The 21,071-nt window shown below is 45.1% G+C and overlaps 1 protein-coding gene across 4 annotated transcripts in view; it reads right to left on the bottom strand.

Moving 5' to 3' along the window:
• The window catches only part of arhgef25a (Rho guanine nucleotide exchange factor 25a), a 41,373-nt gene that overhangs the window by 7,753 nt on the left and 12,549 nt on the right, over nt 1-21,071 (bottom strand). For 3 of the 4 annotated variants that reach the window (XM_088290731.1, XM_088290729.1, XM_088290730.1), the window contains 6 exons: nt 8,847-9,157; nt 7,937-8,047; nt 4,167-4,300; nt 2,821-2,887; nt 1,628-1,731; nt 1,441-1,510 (listed from right to left, as the gene is read on the bottom strand). In XM_088290731.1, coding sequence (XP_088146857.1) covers nt 1,441-1,510; nt 1,628-1,731; nt 2,821-2,887; nt 4,167-4,300; nt 7,937-8,047; nt 8,847-9,157 — 797 coding nt within the window. Of the gene's footprint in view, nt 1-1,440; nt 1,511-1,627; nt 1,732-2,820; nt 2,888-4,166; nt 4,301-7,936; nt 8,048-8,846; nt 9,158-9,233; nt 9,347-21,071 lie in introns of those variants that run through there. The other variant, XM_088290732.1, reaches the window with a different exon arrangement.

Raw genomic sequence — 21,071 nt, 5'->3', positions numbered from 1 at the left:
GCTGGGCTGTTCCTAGCAACGAGCTTGGTTACCTAGAAACCGCCAAGCTGCTCCACCCGAATATGGACATTTTGCAACACCGCACGGCCGGCATTCTTGTTACTTTTGTACGTCGAATGTTGGCCACATGCTGCATTTAGGTGACGCGCTGCGATCCTCTGCGTTTCATGACTTCCCCCTCGGCTTGTTTTCACAGCGGATTTAGTTACAAGTGGATTTTCTCACCTCCTGAGCCTCATCGGCTTGTTTCAAGTGTTGCAGGGAAGCGACTTCAGCGAACATCAGACAGAACCGAATTACTCAGTCGACATGTGTAACCACTTAAGCGATAGAAACAAATCGAATTTGGGAAGCCAGCAAGCCCTGTGACTCCGTAGAAGTCCAAACAAAAGCCAAGCTTTTGACGGGTCCTTTGACATTGCACGTCTCAGCTCCATATATTCAGAATTCACATAAGTGGAACAACTTTGTCGAATTCCCAATATGGAAGTTATGGAAATATGCTAAGCTCGGAAAAGATTTACCCGTCCTTCCATGTTCTTACCCTCAACAATGGTCACACACTGATCAAGTGACCAAGTTCACAAATACAGAAGTGGCCAAAATGGGTTCGAGCTCGCTCTCAAAGACCGGCTGGGAAGTTCGGCCATTCGGGAGGGCGACCGTCCCGCCGCATCCACGTGAGCCAAATGAGGTGGCTCGGGCATCTGGTTCGGATGCCGCCCTGGTGACGTGTTCCAGACACAGCCCAACGATAAGATGGGAGACACCCCCCATGGAAGAGCGAGGACATGCTGGAGAGACCGTCCACCAGCTGGGCTATGGATGCCTCGAGGTTCGGTCTTCCCTAATTGAGCCGACTCAGATAAGCAAAGGAAAATGGAGGGCAAGCGCAGCGAGAGCGCTCAAAGTTCGTAAATGATTCATGAAGCTCCATACAAACTGAGAGTCCAATCAAGTCACCGTCAATGGAACAAAAACAGGAAGAACAAACCCGCCAAAATAAAAGTAAGAAAGCAAAACTTTGCTGAGCAAAGCAACACTTCAGCTTAGTCATCGACTAACTTCAAGAGAACCTTTTGGGGGATATTCTCCATGGAGGACCGAAAGTGACAAAATTAAATAAATAAATACACCAAGAAATGTTTAATTCAAATTGTCATTAATTAAATAAATGTGACATTATTTAAATTATTAATGATTATATGTAAAAAAAAAAAATCAATATAATTATTTCTATATTTAATTAATTATTTCTGTATTTAATTATTTCATGTTCCCACATTGCAGTGTTTCATGAATTAATTTTATCTTTCAAACTCGCCCATATAATGACGGTTCATATGACATGTTTTGCTCCTGTTCCTCACTGCTTGAGTGTTAATGTTTTGGGCAAAATGGAAGAGTGTGTGAGTGTGTGTGCGCAACAACAACACTCACATGTTTAATGAAAAGCTGACCCAGTCGCTCTGGCTCTGCCACACACTTCTCCAGCTCTCCCAGGAAGTAGCTAGAGAGGAAATGCAAACATTACACACATGCATGCAATCATTCCGGAGCCATTGTGCCTTTGTCCTCCCGCTTAACACGACGCGGCAGGCGGGAGGAAACCAAATCGAGGTCTTACTCTTTATGCCAGTCAAATATTTGGTGAATGTTCCCAAAAACAATCTTGTCTTTTCCCTTCATGTCCTCCGGTATGACTTTACCGTTCATTGTGGCCATGTAGCCCTGCAAGAGAAGGACAGAGATGCTAACGTATGCTCACAGACGCTGCACTTTGAGTACTATGTCAAATTGCGACTTTTCTGACAGATATCGCAATTTGGATTTTCTTTCTCGTGTACAATGACATTTACAAACATGTCAGAAAATGTCATTTAAAACTGCAAATACACGAAAGAGGGGGGCATTTCTTTCTCAAGTTTTTAAAACTACTTTCTGTCAAGTATAATGTTGGATTCATGCGTAATTGTGTATAGAATTATGTCAATAAAACCATTGTCCTTTTATATAAATTTGAGAGCTATTATTGCGTCGATCTCAAAACTCAGTTCTCTGAGGTGCAGATATTATTGATGAGATAAATAAATATTTCATATGCGTTTGACATCGAATCTCTTTGTCATGATGACGTCAGCCATTTACGTGTTCCGGTCTGAGTGCGTCTGCTAAATCGCTAATGCAGCCATGGTCTTATTTTACGTCGAGATACTTATTGATTGTAATACAAGACTGACTCTCCGCCCTAACGTGGTTCTAGCCAGACTTCTGTTAAAAACACCTAAGCACTTATTTGGGTCGAATCTGTATTTCACTTTAGCGATTAGCACATTTAGCCACCCCTCGTTAGCCTCCTCGTTCAAAATGCTACTTGTTAGTCACGTTGTTTATTTGTCACCACGAAGGAGATGATCCGCATCACGCAGCTCGTTGCCTCTGCTGTACGCATCCTCATCCTTAGCCCATATTAAATGTCCCATCAATTTTAATTGCGTTCAAAGGAAAACATGTGCCAGGCCAAAAGTAAAACGGTGCATTTGTTTTTCATGCCAAACAAAAAGTGACCTGTATGTGAAGATTGGGGAGAAACAAAGACGTAACCCTGCAACAATAATAAATCACGAGGATATTTTCTGAAGACGCCAACCTCTGTATGAACCAACTTTTTTGTAGTTATGTCAGGCACCAGAAGAGGCATGCCTCGATGCTTCCCGAGCTGATAATTCCTCAAATCGGTTTCAAACTGGAGACGGCGCCGGCAGGAGAAAAATGCCCAAATTGTGATGATAAGGATTTGGAGTTCTTTTTATGCTTTACCTCCACGATGAGGGCCAGGTCTGCTACATAATGCTTCTCCGTCTCAATAAGTTCCCTCAGTACGTACCTGAAAAGAGACAAATGGTCTCAGACAACAATGCCAGCCTGAGGTCGTTTGTCACCGAGCTAAAACCTTGAAATGTTCGGAACACGTTGTGTGCTGTGCTGGCTTAAAAATGTTTCCTGGAAAGCAGATTGCTATTTGTTGTCAACGACTGGAAATCCCGTGCAGGTCTTCGGAACATGTACACAGATTGCTGCGCATGGATGCAGATGTTATCTTGAGCCATTCTGGGAACGGAGAAGAATTAAGGAAGAGCAGAACACGCTTGACCAAGGACTGAAAAAGGAGTCAACGAATTAGCATACATTACACAAAGTAACGCTGCCGGTCCTCAATTAAAAAAGAAATCCTTTTTTGTTATTCAAGCGACATCGATATGCTTCTTCAAGTCCGATACCGATTATTAGAAGTCGTGGAGGCCGATAACCGATATTTGATGAGAAAAAGGGGAAAAAATGGAGAAAAATAAAAACTCCAAAACTTGTCTTAGTTTGAATGCCTTTAACCACATGTTTATGAAACAACAGCTTTAAAAGTCCAACAAAAAGCTCGCAGGCTCAGCTGCTTGTTTTCTAGTTCAATGAAAACAAACAGGAAGCTTTCTGCTGATTGGATGCGACAAGGAACCAATCAGAGGAAAGTTATTTTTGTTTGCAGAGCTGGGCAGATCAGCCCTTTGGCCCGGCTGGACGACCATTTTTTGGGGCGGGGTAACAAATTTAAAAAAAGGGTTGGATTAAGCGAGGCCGGAGGTGGATTTTAGTCCGGCCCTCGTGCGTGTGATGTGGTCGCAAAGTCGCTAAAAGTTCCTCTCAACCTACTCAACGAAACGGGCGGATGACAAAAATTGCCTCCGAACGCGTCAAAAGCGCCACAACCAACTGTGCGTATTTTCTTGCATTGGGAACGTTCGCAGAGAAGAAAAGGGAGGAGAAAGACACCAACAAACTGACAAAGAGAACAGAGGGAAAGTCCAACCGGCAAAAAAGGCTCAAGTGAGCAGCTCTGGTTTTTTTTTGTTTGTTTTTTTTGTTTCAAGCTGCTGCTTAAGCTGTGCGATCATCATTTACTTCACTAAAAAAAAAAATCAAACGACACACCTTTGCCCGCTCCAAATTGCAATGACCACTTTCGTTAGCGTTAGCTAAAGACGTGACGCCGCCGCCACTTGCGCTAACGAGGCAAGCTAGGTGCATGTTAGCTTAAGTTGAATTGTGCCAATGTTGAGTTTGTTCAATCAACGGCATAAAAAAAAAGAATTGCGCTTATCTAGAGGACCTACAAGCTTTTCTCCAGGGCGCTCCTGCGTTCCTCTTCAGTGTCAGCTGCCGACGACCATTGACTGGACGTCTCGTCCATCAGGATGGAGCCGCTGTCATCTGGCACAGCCGATGTGGACTGAGTGTCCGGCGTGTCCTGAGGACGCAGCCACAGGAAGACGATCACAAGAGGTGTAAATCAAAGGTGGCACGCCATTAAGGTGGCATCATGTGGCAAATAATGTGCATGAGCGGCGATAAGGAGCAGGCGCTGCGCGATAAGGACGCCGGTTGCTAAGCGGCAGCATGAGGAATTGAGCGATAAGAAGATGTGACGGAGATCCGTGGACGGCACTTGCATGGAGATGGAAGGAAGAAGATGAGGCGATAGGCAGCAAAAGCGAGTTGTGCGGCTGACAAATGAAGTCGTGAAAGCACTTGATTGAGTTTTGACTTCAGAGCTTGACGGCAGAGCAATACACGTCTGATTTATGACCTCATAAATGCGATTTTCTTGTTTACCGTCTGACAATTTCAGCGCATACGCCATGCGTCACCACGACGCTGTTTGGATTTGGGATGCGCCGTTCCGAGCGACACGCACCACAATCTCGGCTGCAAATGCATGAAGAGCAGAAACCAAAGTCGCTCGGATCCAAGTCGGGGGCCGCTACGGGAGACGCGTATGCAAACGCAATCCTCCGCACTGCTCGTTTTTGCAACATATTTGATCCTATGACAAAATGTTTCTTCTATTTTGAGACAGGAGCTTTTTTTTTTATGTTCTTTTGACATTATAAAGCTAAATCGACAGCTGTCTGTCTTCGGCCAAATCCATGCGAACCATCTTTCAAGTCAAGCAGAGCCTCCCAAATTGAAACACAGCACACATAAACTGGCTCGCACTCATCCCGCCAGAATTATAGAGACTTTTTTGCCTCGATTTTGAACCATGCGGCTAATACAACAGTGCGGCTTTTCCGTGGATTTTTCTTTCACCACTAGGGGGCACTCTATCGTTCCGAAAATACGCTAAATAAATCTCGATTTTTTTGTCTCTTGTGTCTGTTCTGTTTTGATGAGCAAAGTTGTTAACGTGTTAAAAGGCGCTCTTTTAACAATCTGTTGATGTGCATTCACAGTACAAAATCGTTCTGGATATGCATAAACAACTCATTTTTTCAACACAGAAAACTGTGGCTCATAGCCGGGTGTGGCTAATACATTGTTTTTTTTTTTGTTTTTTAGGAGCTGCTGTGGCTTATATGCGGGTGCGCTTTATAATCCGGAAATTACGGTAAACCCTTCAAATTAAATAAATGTGGGTTTTAAGAAGAATAAAAGGACAGGACATTTCTTCACTTTTCTCGCCTTATGCCATACATGGGCTTCTTCTCAAGTGTGCCCAGCAGGAGGGAGCCCGTCACCTCCCCTTGCTGGTTTTGCTCCACGAGGAGAGCGTGAGCCGGACTGACAGGTCGTCCTGGCTCACTCATGGCATCCAGATGTGTCGTGGCGAAGCCCACAGGAAGAATCATCGCCCTCGTGGGTGCGTGTTTTGTTTTTCAGCCCGCCGAGCTTCATAAATAAGGAACGCTGAATGTCCACAACCTCGCGAGACAAACCTTTTACAACATTTCCTTTTCCATCGCTGTGATTAAAGGTTTAAGGTTAACGCGAAAACAGGATTTTCCGCTCAAGTCGCGCTCCAACGAAATAACGCCAATCATCAACGATCGCTCGCGCCGTATGTGGTCTTTATTCGGTCTCTGTTTTGAAAGCATTTATCATGCATGCGGTCGAGTTCCGATGAAGTCATTCGAATATCTGCGTTAGTAGTGGTCGGCGGTGGCGCCGATAATTGGCCTTGGAAGACGATCCCGAACCGAGGAAGCATTTGTTTCACATGCCCTCGTCATGTCGCAGGCGGGAAAAATGCATTTGGTCCACTCGCGAACCAAAGACCATTCAAACGACAACGGTGGCGCTTATTTCTCGTGGTCGAACTTTGCAATGTTGATGTCTTCTGTCCTCTAATGTGGGGCAAGACGACCGTACGGAGCGTTCCTCAGGAAAACCACCGAAACTTTGTCATCGCTTGCGCCAACTTCCGTTTTCAGAGTTTTTGCTCGAGAGCACAATAGCAAAACATTCCACTGGCCGAGAAACAATAAGCATTACACAGCGTGCACTTGCCGAGCGGAGTGCGTGTGTGTGTGTGTGTGTGTGTGTGAGGATTAGATAAGAGAGACAATAGTGTGTTGCAAAGAGGAAACGCAACAATGCATTCATGCTGCGAGGAGAGGAAAAGAAAGCCAAAAGAAAAGCGGAGCTGGAAAATGTCGGAGCCGGCGCCTAATTGAATGTCGCTTTAAAGATTGCCGCGACGCGCACCACAGAGCTGACCTCACCCTCCTCATGGAATCTGATTAAGGTCTTTTCATGTGTCACCGAGACACAAATTACAAGATTTTTTTTTTCACCTCCAAAGCTCAGATCTTTTTTTTTTTTTTTACCTCCGGAGTTCCCATCTTTTTATTTATTGTTTTACTGTCTTCATGCAGGCACTGCGGACTCATTTGTGATCCAAACGGAAAATCCAACAGATCTGCTGGCATGTTTGATGGCGACATGAAAGCTTTTCGTTACGCATTCCGTGTCGTTTTTTGGCGATTATGTGCGACTTTCCGTTTCATCTACAAGCATGATTTTTTTTTTTTGGTAAGGGGGGTGGGGGGGGGGGGCACACAGGTTGCCCCCAAACATTGTTCCCCGTGGTCCTCGGGCACAGGGACTCAAGAAGTGCATGGTTCCTTTTTTGAGAAGCGGTTCCCGGTAATTGGATTACTTGGAATTGTTTATTTGCTTGACTGACGATTCCTCTTATCGATCCGCTTGGGGAAGAAAAAAAAAATGCTTCAATCTTCGCAGATGACGCGGCCGCTGAAAGCATCTCGCGCAGAGTGATGAAACAGACAAGATATTTTGCAAAAGCAGGTCAAATGTTCTTTTTTTTTCCACAAAACAAGTACTTGTTTTTAATTTTGGATCGAGTGCAATACAAAAAGAGTTGCGTAAATATTCTCAAACGTTAGTTGCAAAAAGTGTCACGTTGGGAAATTTAACCGGTGTGAAAAATGAAATGAACTAAAAGAGTGCTGACATCCTGGCGGGAATAATGAAACTCAAAAGCCGTTTCAAGTTGTTGGTCTTGAACATTCAAAGTTTTAGTTTGATCTGGCCCAGTGGACAATTTCCAAAAGAACCCTCATATCTTTTAAAGGACGCAAAAAATGCATTCCGCTTTTTGGTTTCTTGAGATATTTTGAGAACTAAGTCTCATTCCTTTTTTTTTTTTTAACCAAAGAACAGGTTACAGATTATGAGCGCATGCTGGATGTGCTGAATCGATCGTTCAAAGTTGCCGCTAGCAATGAGTCACCCATTGAGAATTTTTAAGAAATCAGATGGACAAGGAGGATCGGCAATGGGATCGGAATCACAAGATTGTCATGGATTGGCATCGCCGTGCGCCATTACTTTCTGGTGCCGTTTTGAGCATTTGTCTTTGGTCGTTGCGTGGTTGCTTTTGATTCACAAATGAGCACCAGCAAAAGCGTTATTCACGCCACATTTGACTCGAGGACCGTGCAGACAAAGTGCAATTATGTCGGAGGCCTGACCCTGCAAAGACCCCGCTTGCCCAAATGCAATCAAACTCATGCCGCTCATGCGTCGGCGACTTCATCGACAAAAATGGCCGCTTCCGTTTGACGACAAGACCGAGACAGACCTGCAAAGGAGGCAGAGACGTGCAGCCAATCAGCGAATCGGTGAAGTAAGCGGGGGACTGGAGTGTTGCCGGCGACAGATCCTCAGGGCTAGCCAGGCCATCTTTCCACTCCTGCGGAACGCACACACACACACACACACACACACGCACACACACACATCCTCGGCTCAGAAAAACAGCGTCGCCGCTTCTTCGCAGGCAGCGGGAATTCAAATATGCTTTCAAGTTGCAGCTCATTTGACAGCAGACCTGCTACAACCGTTATGGATTTGTATTTTGGGAGCACTTAAAATGCTCGTTCAAAGATCTACAATCACAAAGAAAATAAAAAAAATAGGAAAAAGGGTGAAAAGGTAAATATCACGCCACGTTGACCTTTGGCTAAGCAATCAGCATTGAAATATTTCACACAGAGAAAAGCATTTTGGAGCTGCATAATTAAGCACATTGGAATCGGAGTGTGAGAGCAATTAAGTTGAACTTTTTTAATATACGCTCCACCACAAGCTTTGAAATAATCAATGAACAAAAACATGAATATGGACAGTGGCACAATTACGTAAGCGTGTTGGGAAAGAATGAGTTTTGTGTGGAGAAAATTTTGCTTTGTGCAAATCAGACACCATATCGCTCTCATTTGCTCATCTGAGAACGACATGATGTCCGTGCGTTACAAGTTTCAATTAATTTACACGAGAACGACAAAATCTAAAAGACTCATAAATACATTCGCCCGTAATCGATTATAAAACATGTCAGAATACATTTCTGGTCTTTCGTTGCCATTTTTTTTTCTTTCTTTTAAATCTTTATTTTTTTTCATCATCATCATATCAATAGCGGAATGCATCTTTTTTCATCAACTTTGAATGAAAGCAGGCACAGCACCGAAAGCATTTCCACTTCTCACCGGTTGCGAATGTGCGACAGGCAGGATGGCGAACGGCTCATCCGGCCTCGGGCAGCTGCCGAGATCCTGACTGTGACTGCGCGACGCGACGGGAGGAGGCTTTCCCTCCACTTTGCGAATGTGACGCTCCCCTTTGGCGGCGGCCCCGGCACTCAGCTTGCGAACCGGGTTGGTCAGCCATTTCTTCAGGGTGCTAACGGAGCGCTTGGGGCCGGGGGAGCCGGGGGCCGAGCTGCTGGAAGCCAGCGGCGGCGGCAGAGACGCCACAGACGTGGAGATGCTACCCTCGCTGCCTGCCGCCGAGTACGAGTCTGGCGAAAGGGCAAAAGGAGAGCACAAGTTAAGCGCCGCGAGACTTACAAGCGCTACACGGCCACGCAAGCTCACTCTTCATGTTCACGGCTCGTGAATCGGTAAATCAATAAAACGGCCTGGCTCGGAGTGCCCACCGAAGCAAAAAACGAGGGCAGCGGCGCAGGTCGCTCGGAGGTGGCCGGAGGACTGGAAGTGATGGAGAAATAAAAACAAAGAGTGGATATATAAAAATAGCCCCCCGCCCCCCGAAGACACAGCTGCTGTGCTCCTGTGAGCTGACGCTGTGTTTACAGGAAGCGGAACATTTTCAGCTTGTAACCGATCATGAGTTGGGATGAAAGGTAGAAGAATGTTCTGGTCGTGTGAGTGCGCTGACCAAAACACTCCAGAGACTCGATGATGTCACACGTGGTGACAGCGAGTTTGGCGGGGAAGTGGACATCCACTGCACTCATTCATTCAAATTGGGGAGAAAAAAAAAAAGAAAAGCACGTTTGCTTTGGGCTGTTTTTTTTTTTTTTTGTCTCGTCCCTTTGAGGCCTTCTCTGCTGGTCTAACATAATCAAGAAATCCTGATCATATTCTTCACATTGATGTCATATTATATCCGAGTTGAATTTGTAGTTTAAAGTTTTTATCCAATTAGAAATCAGCTAGCTCGTGTTGCCAGGCAGATTTCACAACGCCATTCATCCGAGGCCTTCAGATACAATCGTGCGGGCGTCTCTTCTGTGGCTCAAGGGGGTTGCGATAGCCAATCAGATCACAACTTGATGACAGAAACGCCTTCTAGCTGGCCTTACGCTGAAGGCGATGAACATGTCTTGTGATTGGTTAGTCTTTCGTGAGGGGGCAACGCCATGCGAAATCAACACACTCGAAAGTCGTAACTGGCGACCGTTCGAAAATCTAAAATATATGCTTACTTTTTGAAACCACGATGGCCCAAGGAGGGAAAAGTGTGGATTTAATTGCAGATACACTTACGAGTCCATTTTCAAGACAGACCTTTTGAGAGAAGGTAGGTCGTGTGTGTACGTGTCTTTCTGTATTTTATTTGTCCAGCCGTGGTGTCATAAATGATGCTAATATGAGAGGGATTTATTTCAAGTCGGACTAAGTAGGACTTCAATGAAGGCCGACGTATGAAATGCGCGGCCTCGTCCTCACGTCCATCCTGCAACATTCCCTCCAAACTCAACAGCCGGAGTGTCATCAGCTCCTCCGTGTGTGTTCAAGCGTGCCACACATCCATCTTGCTGGCCGTGACCTTTGATCACTCCTTGCCTACGGATGGAGAAACACTTTCCAGCTGCTTCTGAAGGAGTTCTTTTTTTTTTTTTTGAAAGCAGATAAAACCTCCGCAAACACAGAAAAACATCTTTTCAAAGTGCAAGTACGTCGCATTCTTTCCGGAATGTCCGCCGTGGCCTGCGTTGCTCAAGAAAATGAGCTCGATGAAGCAAAGCGTGCACTTAATATGACCAATGGGAACGTCTTAAACAAATTCCAAGTAGAATAATTCGACTAAAGTCGGTGGCGGGTGATTATGCAAATGACATCCCCGAGTGTGGAATTGCTCACTTGAGCGCAGGCGGCGTGGGTTCACGTCACACTCAGTGACGGTGCGGATGTGACCGCGCACACACCTAGCCAGCGACGGCGTTGCGAAACGGCTCCGGCCATCAGATGAGGCGAGGAGAGGTCCGCACTTGCTCAACGGGCCTCTTCAGCAGAACCAAAGAACGCACGGCGGGCCCGATTCAACATCTGTCACCGTGGCAACTGCAAAGCTCAATGTGGATATGTTATGAAACCTTCGTTTAGGTACCGCGATGAGGTCCGTGGAAGCTTTTAGTCACAGCAACAGGAAAGCACAAAGGCAAATGACAAGCTCCCCCGACAACACGGCGACATCGCTTATTTTACATGAAACACCCACATTGGGATAGAAGGGGGGGGGGGGGGGGGCTGTGCTCGCCTCCCACTCCGCCTCGACTGTGCCGTGTGTCGATACGTCCCACAATGCCGAGCGCTATTCATTGCGATAATGGCGCTTCAAAGCAAAGCTTCCTCACGGTGATTTAGTTAATGCAGCTTAAGCGTTGCGACGGTTCGGAAGCGGCACAGCAACGGCAAGCTGCTCTCATTTCACTCTTTTTCAAATGCAGACGACCGCGGCGGCCCGCTCGCAAAGCGAAGCGAACACTCAAGATGCAAATGTTTGCTTTCAAGATGGCCATCGGATGACATTTCCTCGATCTGCAATCGGGAAAGTCAACGATACGTTTTCTGTTTTGATGCCGTCGTCGTGGCGAGGACAATTATGGCGCTCGCAAGAAAAAAAAAAGGATTGATTTGCAAAAATTCCTTCGAAATGGTAAATACAAGCAAACTCTTGAGAAAATGAGTCACGGGTGCCTGCAGGGAGCTGATTGGCAAACGCGAGGAGCAGAGCTGACGGAAAACGGCGGGAATGAAAACCTCAGGAATTGACAAAACATGAACAAAGAAAAGCAAAAAAAAAAACAAGACAGAAAAGGAAACAAAATTAAATGGAATAGAAACAAAGACACATATCAGCAAATAAGCACTAAAAAAAAATTGTTTTTGTGGGTCCATGTGAGCATTTTCACAATTTGTTTTCAAAAAGCCAAAACAAAAGACGTGTTCACAAGATGAGTGTGGCGTAAGAGTGCTAAACGTGACTCGGCCAGTCCTGTAAAAGGGACGAATTATCCGGCAAAATCTTCTCCGGCGGGTCGCAAACGTTTGTGCAAATCAAAGCCGTCGCGCTTTGCGACAGAAAAGTGGCGAGCAAGCAAACATCAGCAAAGCGCGAATGGATGGAGATGGACGGACTGCGTTTGTTCCAACTTTCCTCTATTATTGATCACTTGGTCTGAGAGCGCTGCTGAGCGGACAAATCAGGCTAAAAGCGTCAGCGGGAATGGAGCAAATTTTTAGAGGTCCCCGTCATCTCCAAGGCGGCGTCGCCCGCACGGTGTGTGCATCGCAGCTGTAAACGGATCCAGCTGAGCCACTGACAGTCAATTGCGGCACGCCAGTCTGGCTTGCCCCCCCACCCCCACCCCAACTCTAACACTAACACAACATCCCATTTCTGTCTGTGCTGCCTCACCCTGCCAACTTGCTTCTCTACTGCTATATTGCATTTCACCCACTCATTGGAAATGGACACTCAGCAAGGAGCGGGGGGGCGACTACAAGGCACTTAGTCTGACAGTCAGACCTCAGACGGCATTGTGATGGACTTCATACATTGGCAGCTGTCATTTTCCAGCCAAAGACATTTTGACGTATTTCACGCGTGCCACAATTTTTCAGTTCCTTAAGATCCGAATGCCCATATCTGCTGATTGCGCTCATTTTTCAAACTGAAAAGGCTGACCATGGTCGGCAAAAAGTGCAATGTCGTGTGGGAGCGGATGAGCATGATATGGCTTTTACAGAAACAACTTCTGCTCTTCCATGAGCAGCGTCAACAACAAGCACAGATGGAGAACAACACAATCTGTTCCACATGTTGGCTCCCAGTCAGCATTCGCCAAGCACAAGTCCAACCTCGCCAGAACTCCAAACAAACCACTTCATGCGACTTTGGGTTTTGGATTTTGTTTACGTTGCAGAGACTTCTTACTTTGGTTCGGGGCGAGTCCTCGGAGTGCGGACCCACACGCGCACATTTGTTGATGTTTGCAGGAAACATTTGAAAAACAAAAAAGAAATAGTTTGGCTCCAGTTCCGTGTGGATATGGCAGAAGCTAAAAAATGTTGCCGTGCTTGCGGATCAGTCGGCAAAAAAGAAGGCGAGGAGGTGCACGGCTCTTTTCAAGCCTCCTTATCTTAATCAGGACCATATGCTTGCTGATGTCATCATAAACTTTTCCTTTGCAGATATGAAAGCGTGTCTGTCTGTCTCTGTGCGCGTGTGCGTGTGCGTGTGCGTGCGTGTGCGAGCACAAGCAACACAGAGACAGACAAGGGAACAGAGATTTCCTGTCCTCCTCGTGACCCACTTTTGGAGTCGACACACTGCCATGCTTCCAGGAGCACATGGTCACACTTAAGTAAGAGAGGAGCAAGTTTGTCAGCGGAAAGCAACAAAAGACAAAGACTTGCAGCGGCCCTCGGACTACAAAGCCACTCATTCTGTCAGCAAATTGGGGACAACTCCCGAACGACCGGACGATTTGCCGCTACAATTTGTATTATTTAAATTGCCCCGAACTCAGATATAGCTCACCAGTGGCGGGCGGTCAATTCGCAATACTCGGAGCCATCTTTGAACAAATTACAGCTTACCGTTCGACAAATACAGGTGGACAGAACGGAGGGGTGGGTCACGCGGATCCTGCATGTTTTTGATGTCTCCCTCCTTCAACACACCTGACTCAAATGATCTCCGACAGAACTTTTTGATGAGCTGAACGTCTGAATGTGGTCGTCGCAAGAGGGAAACATTTAAAACATGCACACACGTGGTCGTCTGAGTGCCGCAAGCGTCAGACACCAAAAAAAAAAGGACGACTGCAACCTGCAACATGTGTTCATGTGTCATCAGTGTTGTTATGACACCAACAAAGCAACAGAAAAAAAAGCCCGCAGCGAATATTATTCTCCGCACGCACCCGGTCCAAACCGGGATTCGGACGATTTTGAGCAAGAACGTCAAAATTTGTTCCGTGTAAATGACATTCTGTGACTTGTTTTAATATCGCAGCTCTTGTGCGTACGTGACGGAACACAGGAGTGCGCTGCTCTGGAGATGTTGCTCAGTTGTGCATTTGTAAGACACACACACACTCGCGTTGATCATGATAATGATTATCCAGGCACACACCGCAGGAGGGAAAGCGAATGACTCACACGTTGGCAAACAAGGCGGCCATTAAGTCCGAGAGGGCCGAGAACACGGAGCGAATGAAAAGTGATTGTGATTCCAAACGGCAACGCGGTCGTCAGGACGCGCACGCGGTGACATCGGAGACCAAGTGGCGCTGACGTGGACATTAGAGTTGTCTTGAGACACAAACGCCTTGACTTACGAGCTGTTTTTCGGGACATTTTTGGCTTTGCATTGAAGAGCAAATTTTGATGGCAGTCAACTCACTTCACAAACATCAGCAATCTGGAAAACAATTGTTTAAAAAAAAAAAAAGAAGGTATATACATCACATTGCTGTGCTTTAGCTCGGTTCATTTCGCTTAACACCAACAAACGAGTGGCTAACAAATAGCATTGGAGGTGCGGTAAGGCAAACATTCAAGCAAGGAATATTTCAATTCAAATGTTGGAAGGACACACGTACAAATAGAACTCTTTCCCCTGCAGCTTCCTGAGGAGTTGTCTGCATGTTTGGATTATATTAAGACTTGGAAGGAGCCGCACAATGTCCATTGAATTCAACACAGAAAAAAAAGAATTTCAATGTGTCATTACTGTGGTGCAATAATTACAGAGTTTTGTTTCTATTATTAAAATGACTTTACAAACATCTTTTTTTTAATGCCTGGAACATTTCTTCTCAGAACAAATAAAAGTTGCATCACTCTCCTTGGCAACTGTCTAATATTCTGGGCGGCCAAATAAGAAACAAAAAAGGCAAATATTAAAAATAGTCAGCCTTAACTTGAGCAATTTGTGGGAGATCCACGAGAAAAGAGAAACCTGGGAATCGGAGCGCAAATAAGTTGTGCGGGGATGCACGAGCACATCACAATAAAAAAAAAAAAAACCCGACAGAGCAGAGCGCTTTCATTTTTGCACGTCAACGCAGGAATTTTGTGAATCAAATGTGACGTGGAAGCTCGTGCAGTGGTGTCAGCATGAGGATCAAATTTGGACGGCGAGCGCGGAAGAAGCGAGCTGAGCACGAGACGGCCACCGGAGCAAACCCCGCACGAGGACCGCTGACCCGCAAACGCCTCGAGTGCGCTTCCCAGCCAGACATGATGGGCTTCCCGCACAAATATTGTCATTCCTTTCCATGACACTCCACTTCACTTCCCGCTCATCGCCATAGCAACGAAAGCCAAAAGGAGAACGTGAGGGACGCCCGCCCAAAACATGAGACAATGATAAGAACATAAACGCAAGACTTTGATCTGTGCTAATTAGCATAGACGCGTCATCAATTTTTATCCAGAAACAGCTGCGATTGTTGTCATTTTGCAAAATAATTCGGCCAGCACAAAAGACGACTTCATTTCCTTTCACTGCTCCGCTCGAAGCGAGAGCGCTTTTGTTTGCGTCCATTACGAGGATGTCACACGAAGCCACAAAATCCTCAGCACACCGAATACGACCAGAATTTGGAATTCAAAGCCTCGGCGAGCGTCAGTAATGAAACGCAACCTGCTGTTTTCTGTTCGACTTTTATTTGGAGTCTTGAATTCACACCAGCACAATGCGCGAGCTCGCCAAGCTTTTTTTTTTTTTTTTGTGGATCTCATACAAAATGATTTCAAAATGACTTGAAAACGCGGAAGGACGACACAACCTAAAACTTGATTTTTATAAGCAAAATATTTTCAAGGCAGCTCTGCAAACCTGATATTGGTTGATTTTATTTTTTTTAACTTTTTTTAATTTGATGTACAGTACAGAAGCCACAGGTAAGAAAAAGTCATCTAGTCTTCAAGGCCAAAGTTGTGATGTTAAAAGAAAAAAATCTTTGAGGGGAAAATGAAACTATCAAAGTACTTAATGATATGACCACAAGGCAAGCGTTTACTGGTCTCGGACTGTTCTCTAGTGGTTTTGACATCGATGCTTTCATTAGATTTTTTTTTCCCTTGTAAAATGACATTTGGGCTTCTATATCCGTCAATGGAACTTGAATGAGTTAAATGGTCCGAATGTTACTTTGCACCCAATTAACTCCCAAGTTCCTGGCTGCCTTTTAGAATTGGGAGCATTTACCCTCCAAAAAAAAAAGGATTTTCTTTCTTTTTTTTTGTTTTCCTTTTGTAGAGAAAGTGTGGGAAGGAGCATTTACTTGAGAAATCACCACTTAACTTGTTGCTGCAACTTTCAGTCTGTGACGATATTTCACAAAAAGAAAATGGATGAAAGGGTAACGTCAAATAAAAGTCAATTCGCTCACATTCCAGCGAGCCAAAGTGGGGTCAGAATTGAAAGAAGCGGCTGCTCTCGGCCGCTCGTGCTGTGGGAGAATTCTTTCTAAACAAGGTATGGAATGCACTCCTGTGTTTCATAATTTGTTCCCTCATTCGCCTCCTTTTCACATTTACAAATAGAGCCTCGGGGGGAAGAGAAAAGGAGCTTGCAGGGAAAAGAGCTGAGGAAAGAAGTCAGGACAAAGAGAGTAAAAGAAGAGACAGTGAACATTGTGAAAAGGGGGGAGGACATCATTAATAACCGGCTGACTGGCTGGATGCCGCACAGTCTGGAAGAAAAAAAAAAATTGAGGGGTTGGAGTCCAAATGGGAAAGCTAAAAATCTTGATGCTCCACAAATCACGCCACACTCGGCCCCAAATTCATGACTGGAACACCGGGTTGCCACCTCGTCTTCTGCCAACTTGCATGAGGCAATGACAAAAAAAAATAAAATAAAAAATCACGTGGAGGCTGATTGCACCGTAGAAAGGCTGTGTGGGTGCAGGATGGCGAGATGCAGGGTGGGCTCAGGGGCAAAGATTAAAAATATCTCCCAACACGAGCAGTCGCAGCATACCTTCAATTCAGCTATTTTGGTTGCTTTTTCCAGAATGTCTCGAGTCGGCCTTATAAGCTGATGGGAAAAACAGGATCTCCAGCTGAGACAGAAAAAGGCACGCTGCTTTTGTCCCCGCAATTTTCCCCCGCTTTTGCCAACACGGCTGGTTTCTGTCAAAGCACAATCGATTTGTCATTTAAAAAAAAAAAAAAAAGTGTCTTTAGGCTTCAACCCTGAGAAACTCTGCTCAAGGACGTTAACAAAGTGGCTTTGTTTGATTTCCAAGTGCCAGGAAACTAAAAATAAAGCGGAAAAGGGCTCTGAACAAAAAGCACCTAAAAAAAACAAAAGCTTTTTATGATAAGGATCAAGCCAATCAAGAGGCACGTCATCAAAAAGTTTCTATATTTGATCATTTTGACGTTGATCATGTGATGTGACAAACACATGATCACCCTGAAACTCTTTTTTTTAATAATCCTTCTGTTTGTTTACATTTGCCTTCGCCCTGCTGAACCTCCACCAAGGAAGCTTTTGTGTCTCCATGCAGGATTGCGCAATACTGGAACACATTTTACGGCTTCATGGCTAATACGGCAATCTTAGATCAATTGTACCCTTGTCAATATTTGGAACACACAAGCAGTGGTGCGTAATGCTGGGGGGGGGTCGTCCTCGTGCTAACCTATTACATGCTTCAGTCAACACACAAGCTGCGCCTTCCCTTCGGTGAATCACGAAGCAAAAGCAAAACAGGGAAGAAAAAGAAAAGCAAAGCTGCAGTGATGCAAGCTGGGAAGAAAAATGTCAAACGTGGGACAAAGTCAAGTTCGAGGCAAAGAGTTTGGCTTTGCAACTCTTGCCTTTAAAAAGTGACTCAAAGGAGGCTATTTGTCCCGTTAGCATTTGTAGTAAATGTCGATTCCGACTTGTGCGGATGAACCAGACAAAATGCGCTCCGAATAATTGTTCAACTCATGGTTTGTGTGGTTCTAGACTTTGAAAGAATGTCGACAAGAACGTTACAAAGCATCTCTCGCATTCCTATCTTGGCTTCATCTATGATTCCGACTTATACCGGCGGACGTTATCCCAAACATTTCCCGACAGGCGTGGAGCGAAATCATATCAAGCTTTTAACATTTGAAAAAGGAAAGCGCAGTTTATGTCATCATTGGCAGTTTGCGCACGTGAATTCCTTCTCACGTTTCATAATTGGGAATCTCAGCTGGTTTTGGTCAGGTGCGTTTTAAAAGCATCGACTCGAAGGATTCGCACCAGATCTGATTAGGTCACTCCACAAGTGACACACCGGTTACTTTTTAAGACTTTGACAGATGTCGCTAATGACCAAGCCTTGGACATTTAAGCTGTTAAAGTCCCTGTTATAAACAAAATATTGCATTTCTAGGAGATCGTCAACTTGAATGATTTAAAAAAAAAAAAAAAGCACTTCAAAAATCATGAAAACAAAATAAAATCAAGCCATTGTGTCCACCCTGGAACACTGTGCATGTTCACACTCCGTTCAAGTGTCGACGATGACAAATTTGTCAAGCATCTTTTTTATGTCGAAACATCGTGTCACGCTTAACCTGCGGAAATATATTCGCTTCATAATATTTCCCACCGTGTGAACGCGGAGCTTTCGGCGCTCCAACGACAGCCGCTAGCCACCAGCTAGCTTACAAGCTAAAAGGCTTTCGCAGGCTCGCTCGTCTGCGGAGGCCCACAAAAAACACTTCCCGGAGAGCCAAGTGTTTCTTTCTTCAACACAGTGGCACAAATTCAGTCTGTGGTTCAAACGGCAAGACGAGACAGTGAGCACATACTTCCTTCGTCATAGATATGAATAATGCTTTGCGCTCCGACATATTACGGTAGCCACAAATACACAAAAGAGATAAAACCCGCCAATTCAAATATCAACACTGAGCTGCTCTGTGAATTGTGGCATCCAGACGAGATGCATTTTGGGCGCTAGCTAGCTGTTTAGCCACTGATGCCAGGGGAAAAAAATCAGGAGAACTCAAATGAATTGGAATCATGGACATTCCATTTGATTTTGAAACCAAATACCTGAATATACCACAGCTCATTTGGCGATGTTTTGATTTTAGTGTATTGATTTGCTTGTTCTTCTGAAGCGCGGCCATTCCTCTCCGCTTCAACATAATCTTACTTGAAAGAAGAGCGCAAATCCTGTTCGTAAATCAAATCAATCGTTACGAGTGCAATGGTAGCTTACGAGCGACGAAAAGCATAAATTCAAGAGAACGCAACGCCCCACGAAGGGCCGAACAGAAGAGAAGACCACCGGGTCGTCCATATCGTGACAAAATGGTGCACGTGTGACAAATGTGAGAGTATGTAAATAGTTTGTGTATTTTTAATCATGTTTTTTATACACTATTTGTATCAATGATAATTACACACACACTCACAGACACGCACATCATTGCTTCAGCACACATGCGCACACCCACACGCTTGTTTTAAGTTTCACTTTCCATAGGTTTCGTTTTTCTTTGAATAAAGTCCAGAGGGATGGGCGAAGGAGCCAGTGAGAGTGCGGGAGAGTGAACTGGCAAGACGTCTACTTCACTTCCTGGCTTCTCCTCCCATCGCGATGGAGAAAAGACAAAACCTTCCCTGGTTATTCCTCTGGTTCTCTGCATTTAATTCAGTCTAATGAAGGCGTCAGGACCTTTTAAACCTGACACACCCGGCGGCAGGCGAGGACGTGTTATTCTGCTTAAGGAAGGGGGGTGACTCATTTTTGTCTGCGTCAAATGTTTTTTCTCTTGTTCGAATAAAGGAATGGGATTGACGGACTGTGTGCAACCCGCGCCCCGTAAAACGAGACAAATAAAAGACAGGAAACCTTTTGTTTACGCTTGTTAAAGATCCGTCACAACGCTGACTTTGCACCATGATTATTCAGCAGCCAATCGCATGAGAGGGAACATGGCTAAGAGGGGATGAGTTATACAGATCAAATTAATTAAAAAAGGGACCGGTAGTTCATAAGAGCTGAAATCAAGCTTCTGCTCAACAAATTGAAAACTTTCTCGCGCCTCTTGGCTGCTTGGCGGCGACAGATGGGCTGCTGCGAAGCTTTGAGGAACAGCTGATCCACGGGGATTTGCATGCATATCATCAACTTTAGAGATTATCGAGAAAGGCAAGACATCAAAAAGATTCCATGACGGCCCGGGGAAGAAAGTTTATGGCCGGCAGGATGGTGCAAGCCGACAACACTCGGGCCCGATCGCAAGTCACGAGCGCGGAGATGCTGCACAACGCAACGCGCGCAAACTCAAAGCAGATGAGCGACTTCAACACAAACAGAAAGCGCCTCGGCTTCTGTCGCAGCGTTCAAAGAGTAAAAAGAGAGAAATGGGCCCAAACAACGACATCAATGGCTCCCGACCACCGTGAGCTGTGGCACATGACGCAACTCAACTCACACCATGGATAGAAATTCAACGGGAATCCTACGACAATTGAACACAACGGGATTTTAAAAACAATAAAACAATGAGAACATGAACAAAGAAGACACCAGCAGAGTCTCGTGCTATATTGAGCAACAACAAATCACAAATGGATGTAAAAATTACATGCCATGAAAGCTCATCGGAGATTCTGCAGGCAATTATCCGATTTCACGATATTGATCCCACAAAAAAAACACAAATGTACACTTTGCTCATCTATCTATGATATGGTGTTCGATTTATGCCACAATTACTTAAATGTGATGTCAAATCCCGCGAACAAAAATGAGTTTCGGGCGTGATGACTGTGCCACAATTCTTAACCAATCAGGCGTCAGACACTCGAGCTGATTTTGATTGGCTGTTCGCATTCTAAAGCCGTACGACGTTTTTCCATTAAAAGCCAACTCGAACGGGAAGTCGTGCTTTCGCTCGGTCGCCGGTGCGGTTGCACGCTAGCAAACACTAAGTGAGCGTTGCTTATCATCTGTTATGAAATTCTCAGATGATGACGCATGTTGGAATAAACTCAAAAAGCAGATAGAAATAATGTCAATCCTGCAGAAAACATTCGCTCACTCTTCTGCAAAATGACAAAAGTTGAGTGAGCTAACGCGAGCTCTGCGAGGCACCAAGACATGCTGCAGGGAGGCAGTCGCATCATTTGCCACGTTAGAAAATAATAAAAATAATGATATGCTTCTT

Source organism: Idiotropiscis lumnitzeri, chromosome 3 (genome assembly GCF_059441095.1).
Source record: "Idiotropiscis lumnitzeri isolate Australia: NSW breed Sydney's pygmy pipehorse chromosome 3, RoL_Ilum_1.0, whole genome shotgun sequence".
NCBI classification, from domain to species: domain Eukaryota; kingdom Metazoa; phylum Chordata; class Actinopteri; order Syngnathiformes; family Syngnathidae; genus Idiotropiscis; species Idiotropiscis lumnitzeri.
Note: the sequence above shows the minus strand (reverse complement) of the source record. Positions and strands in the feature narration are given on the sequence as shown.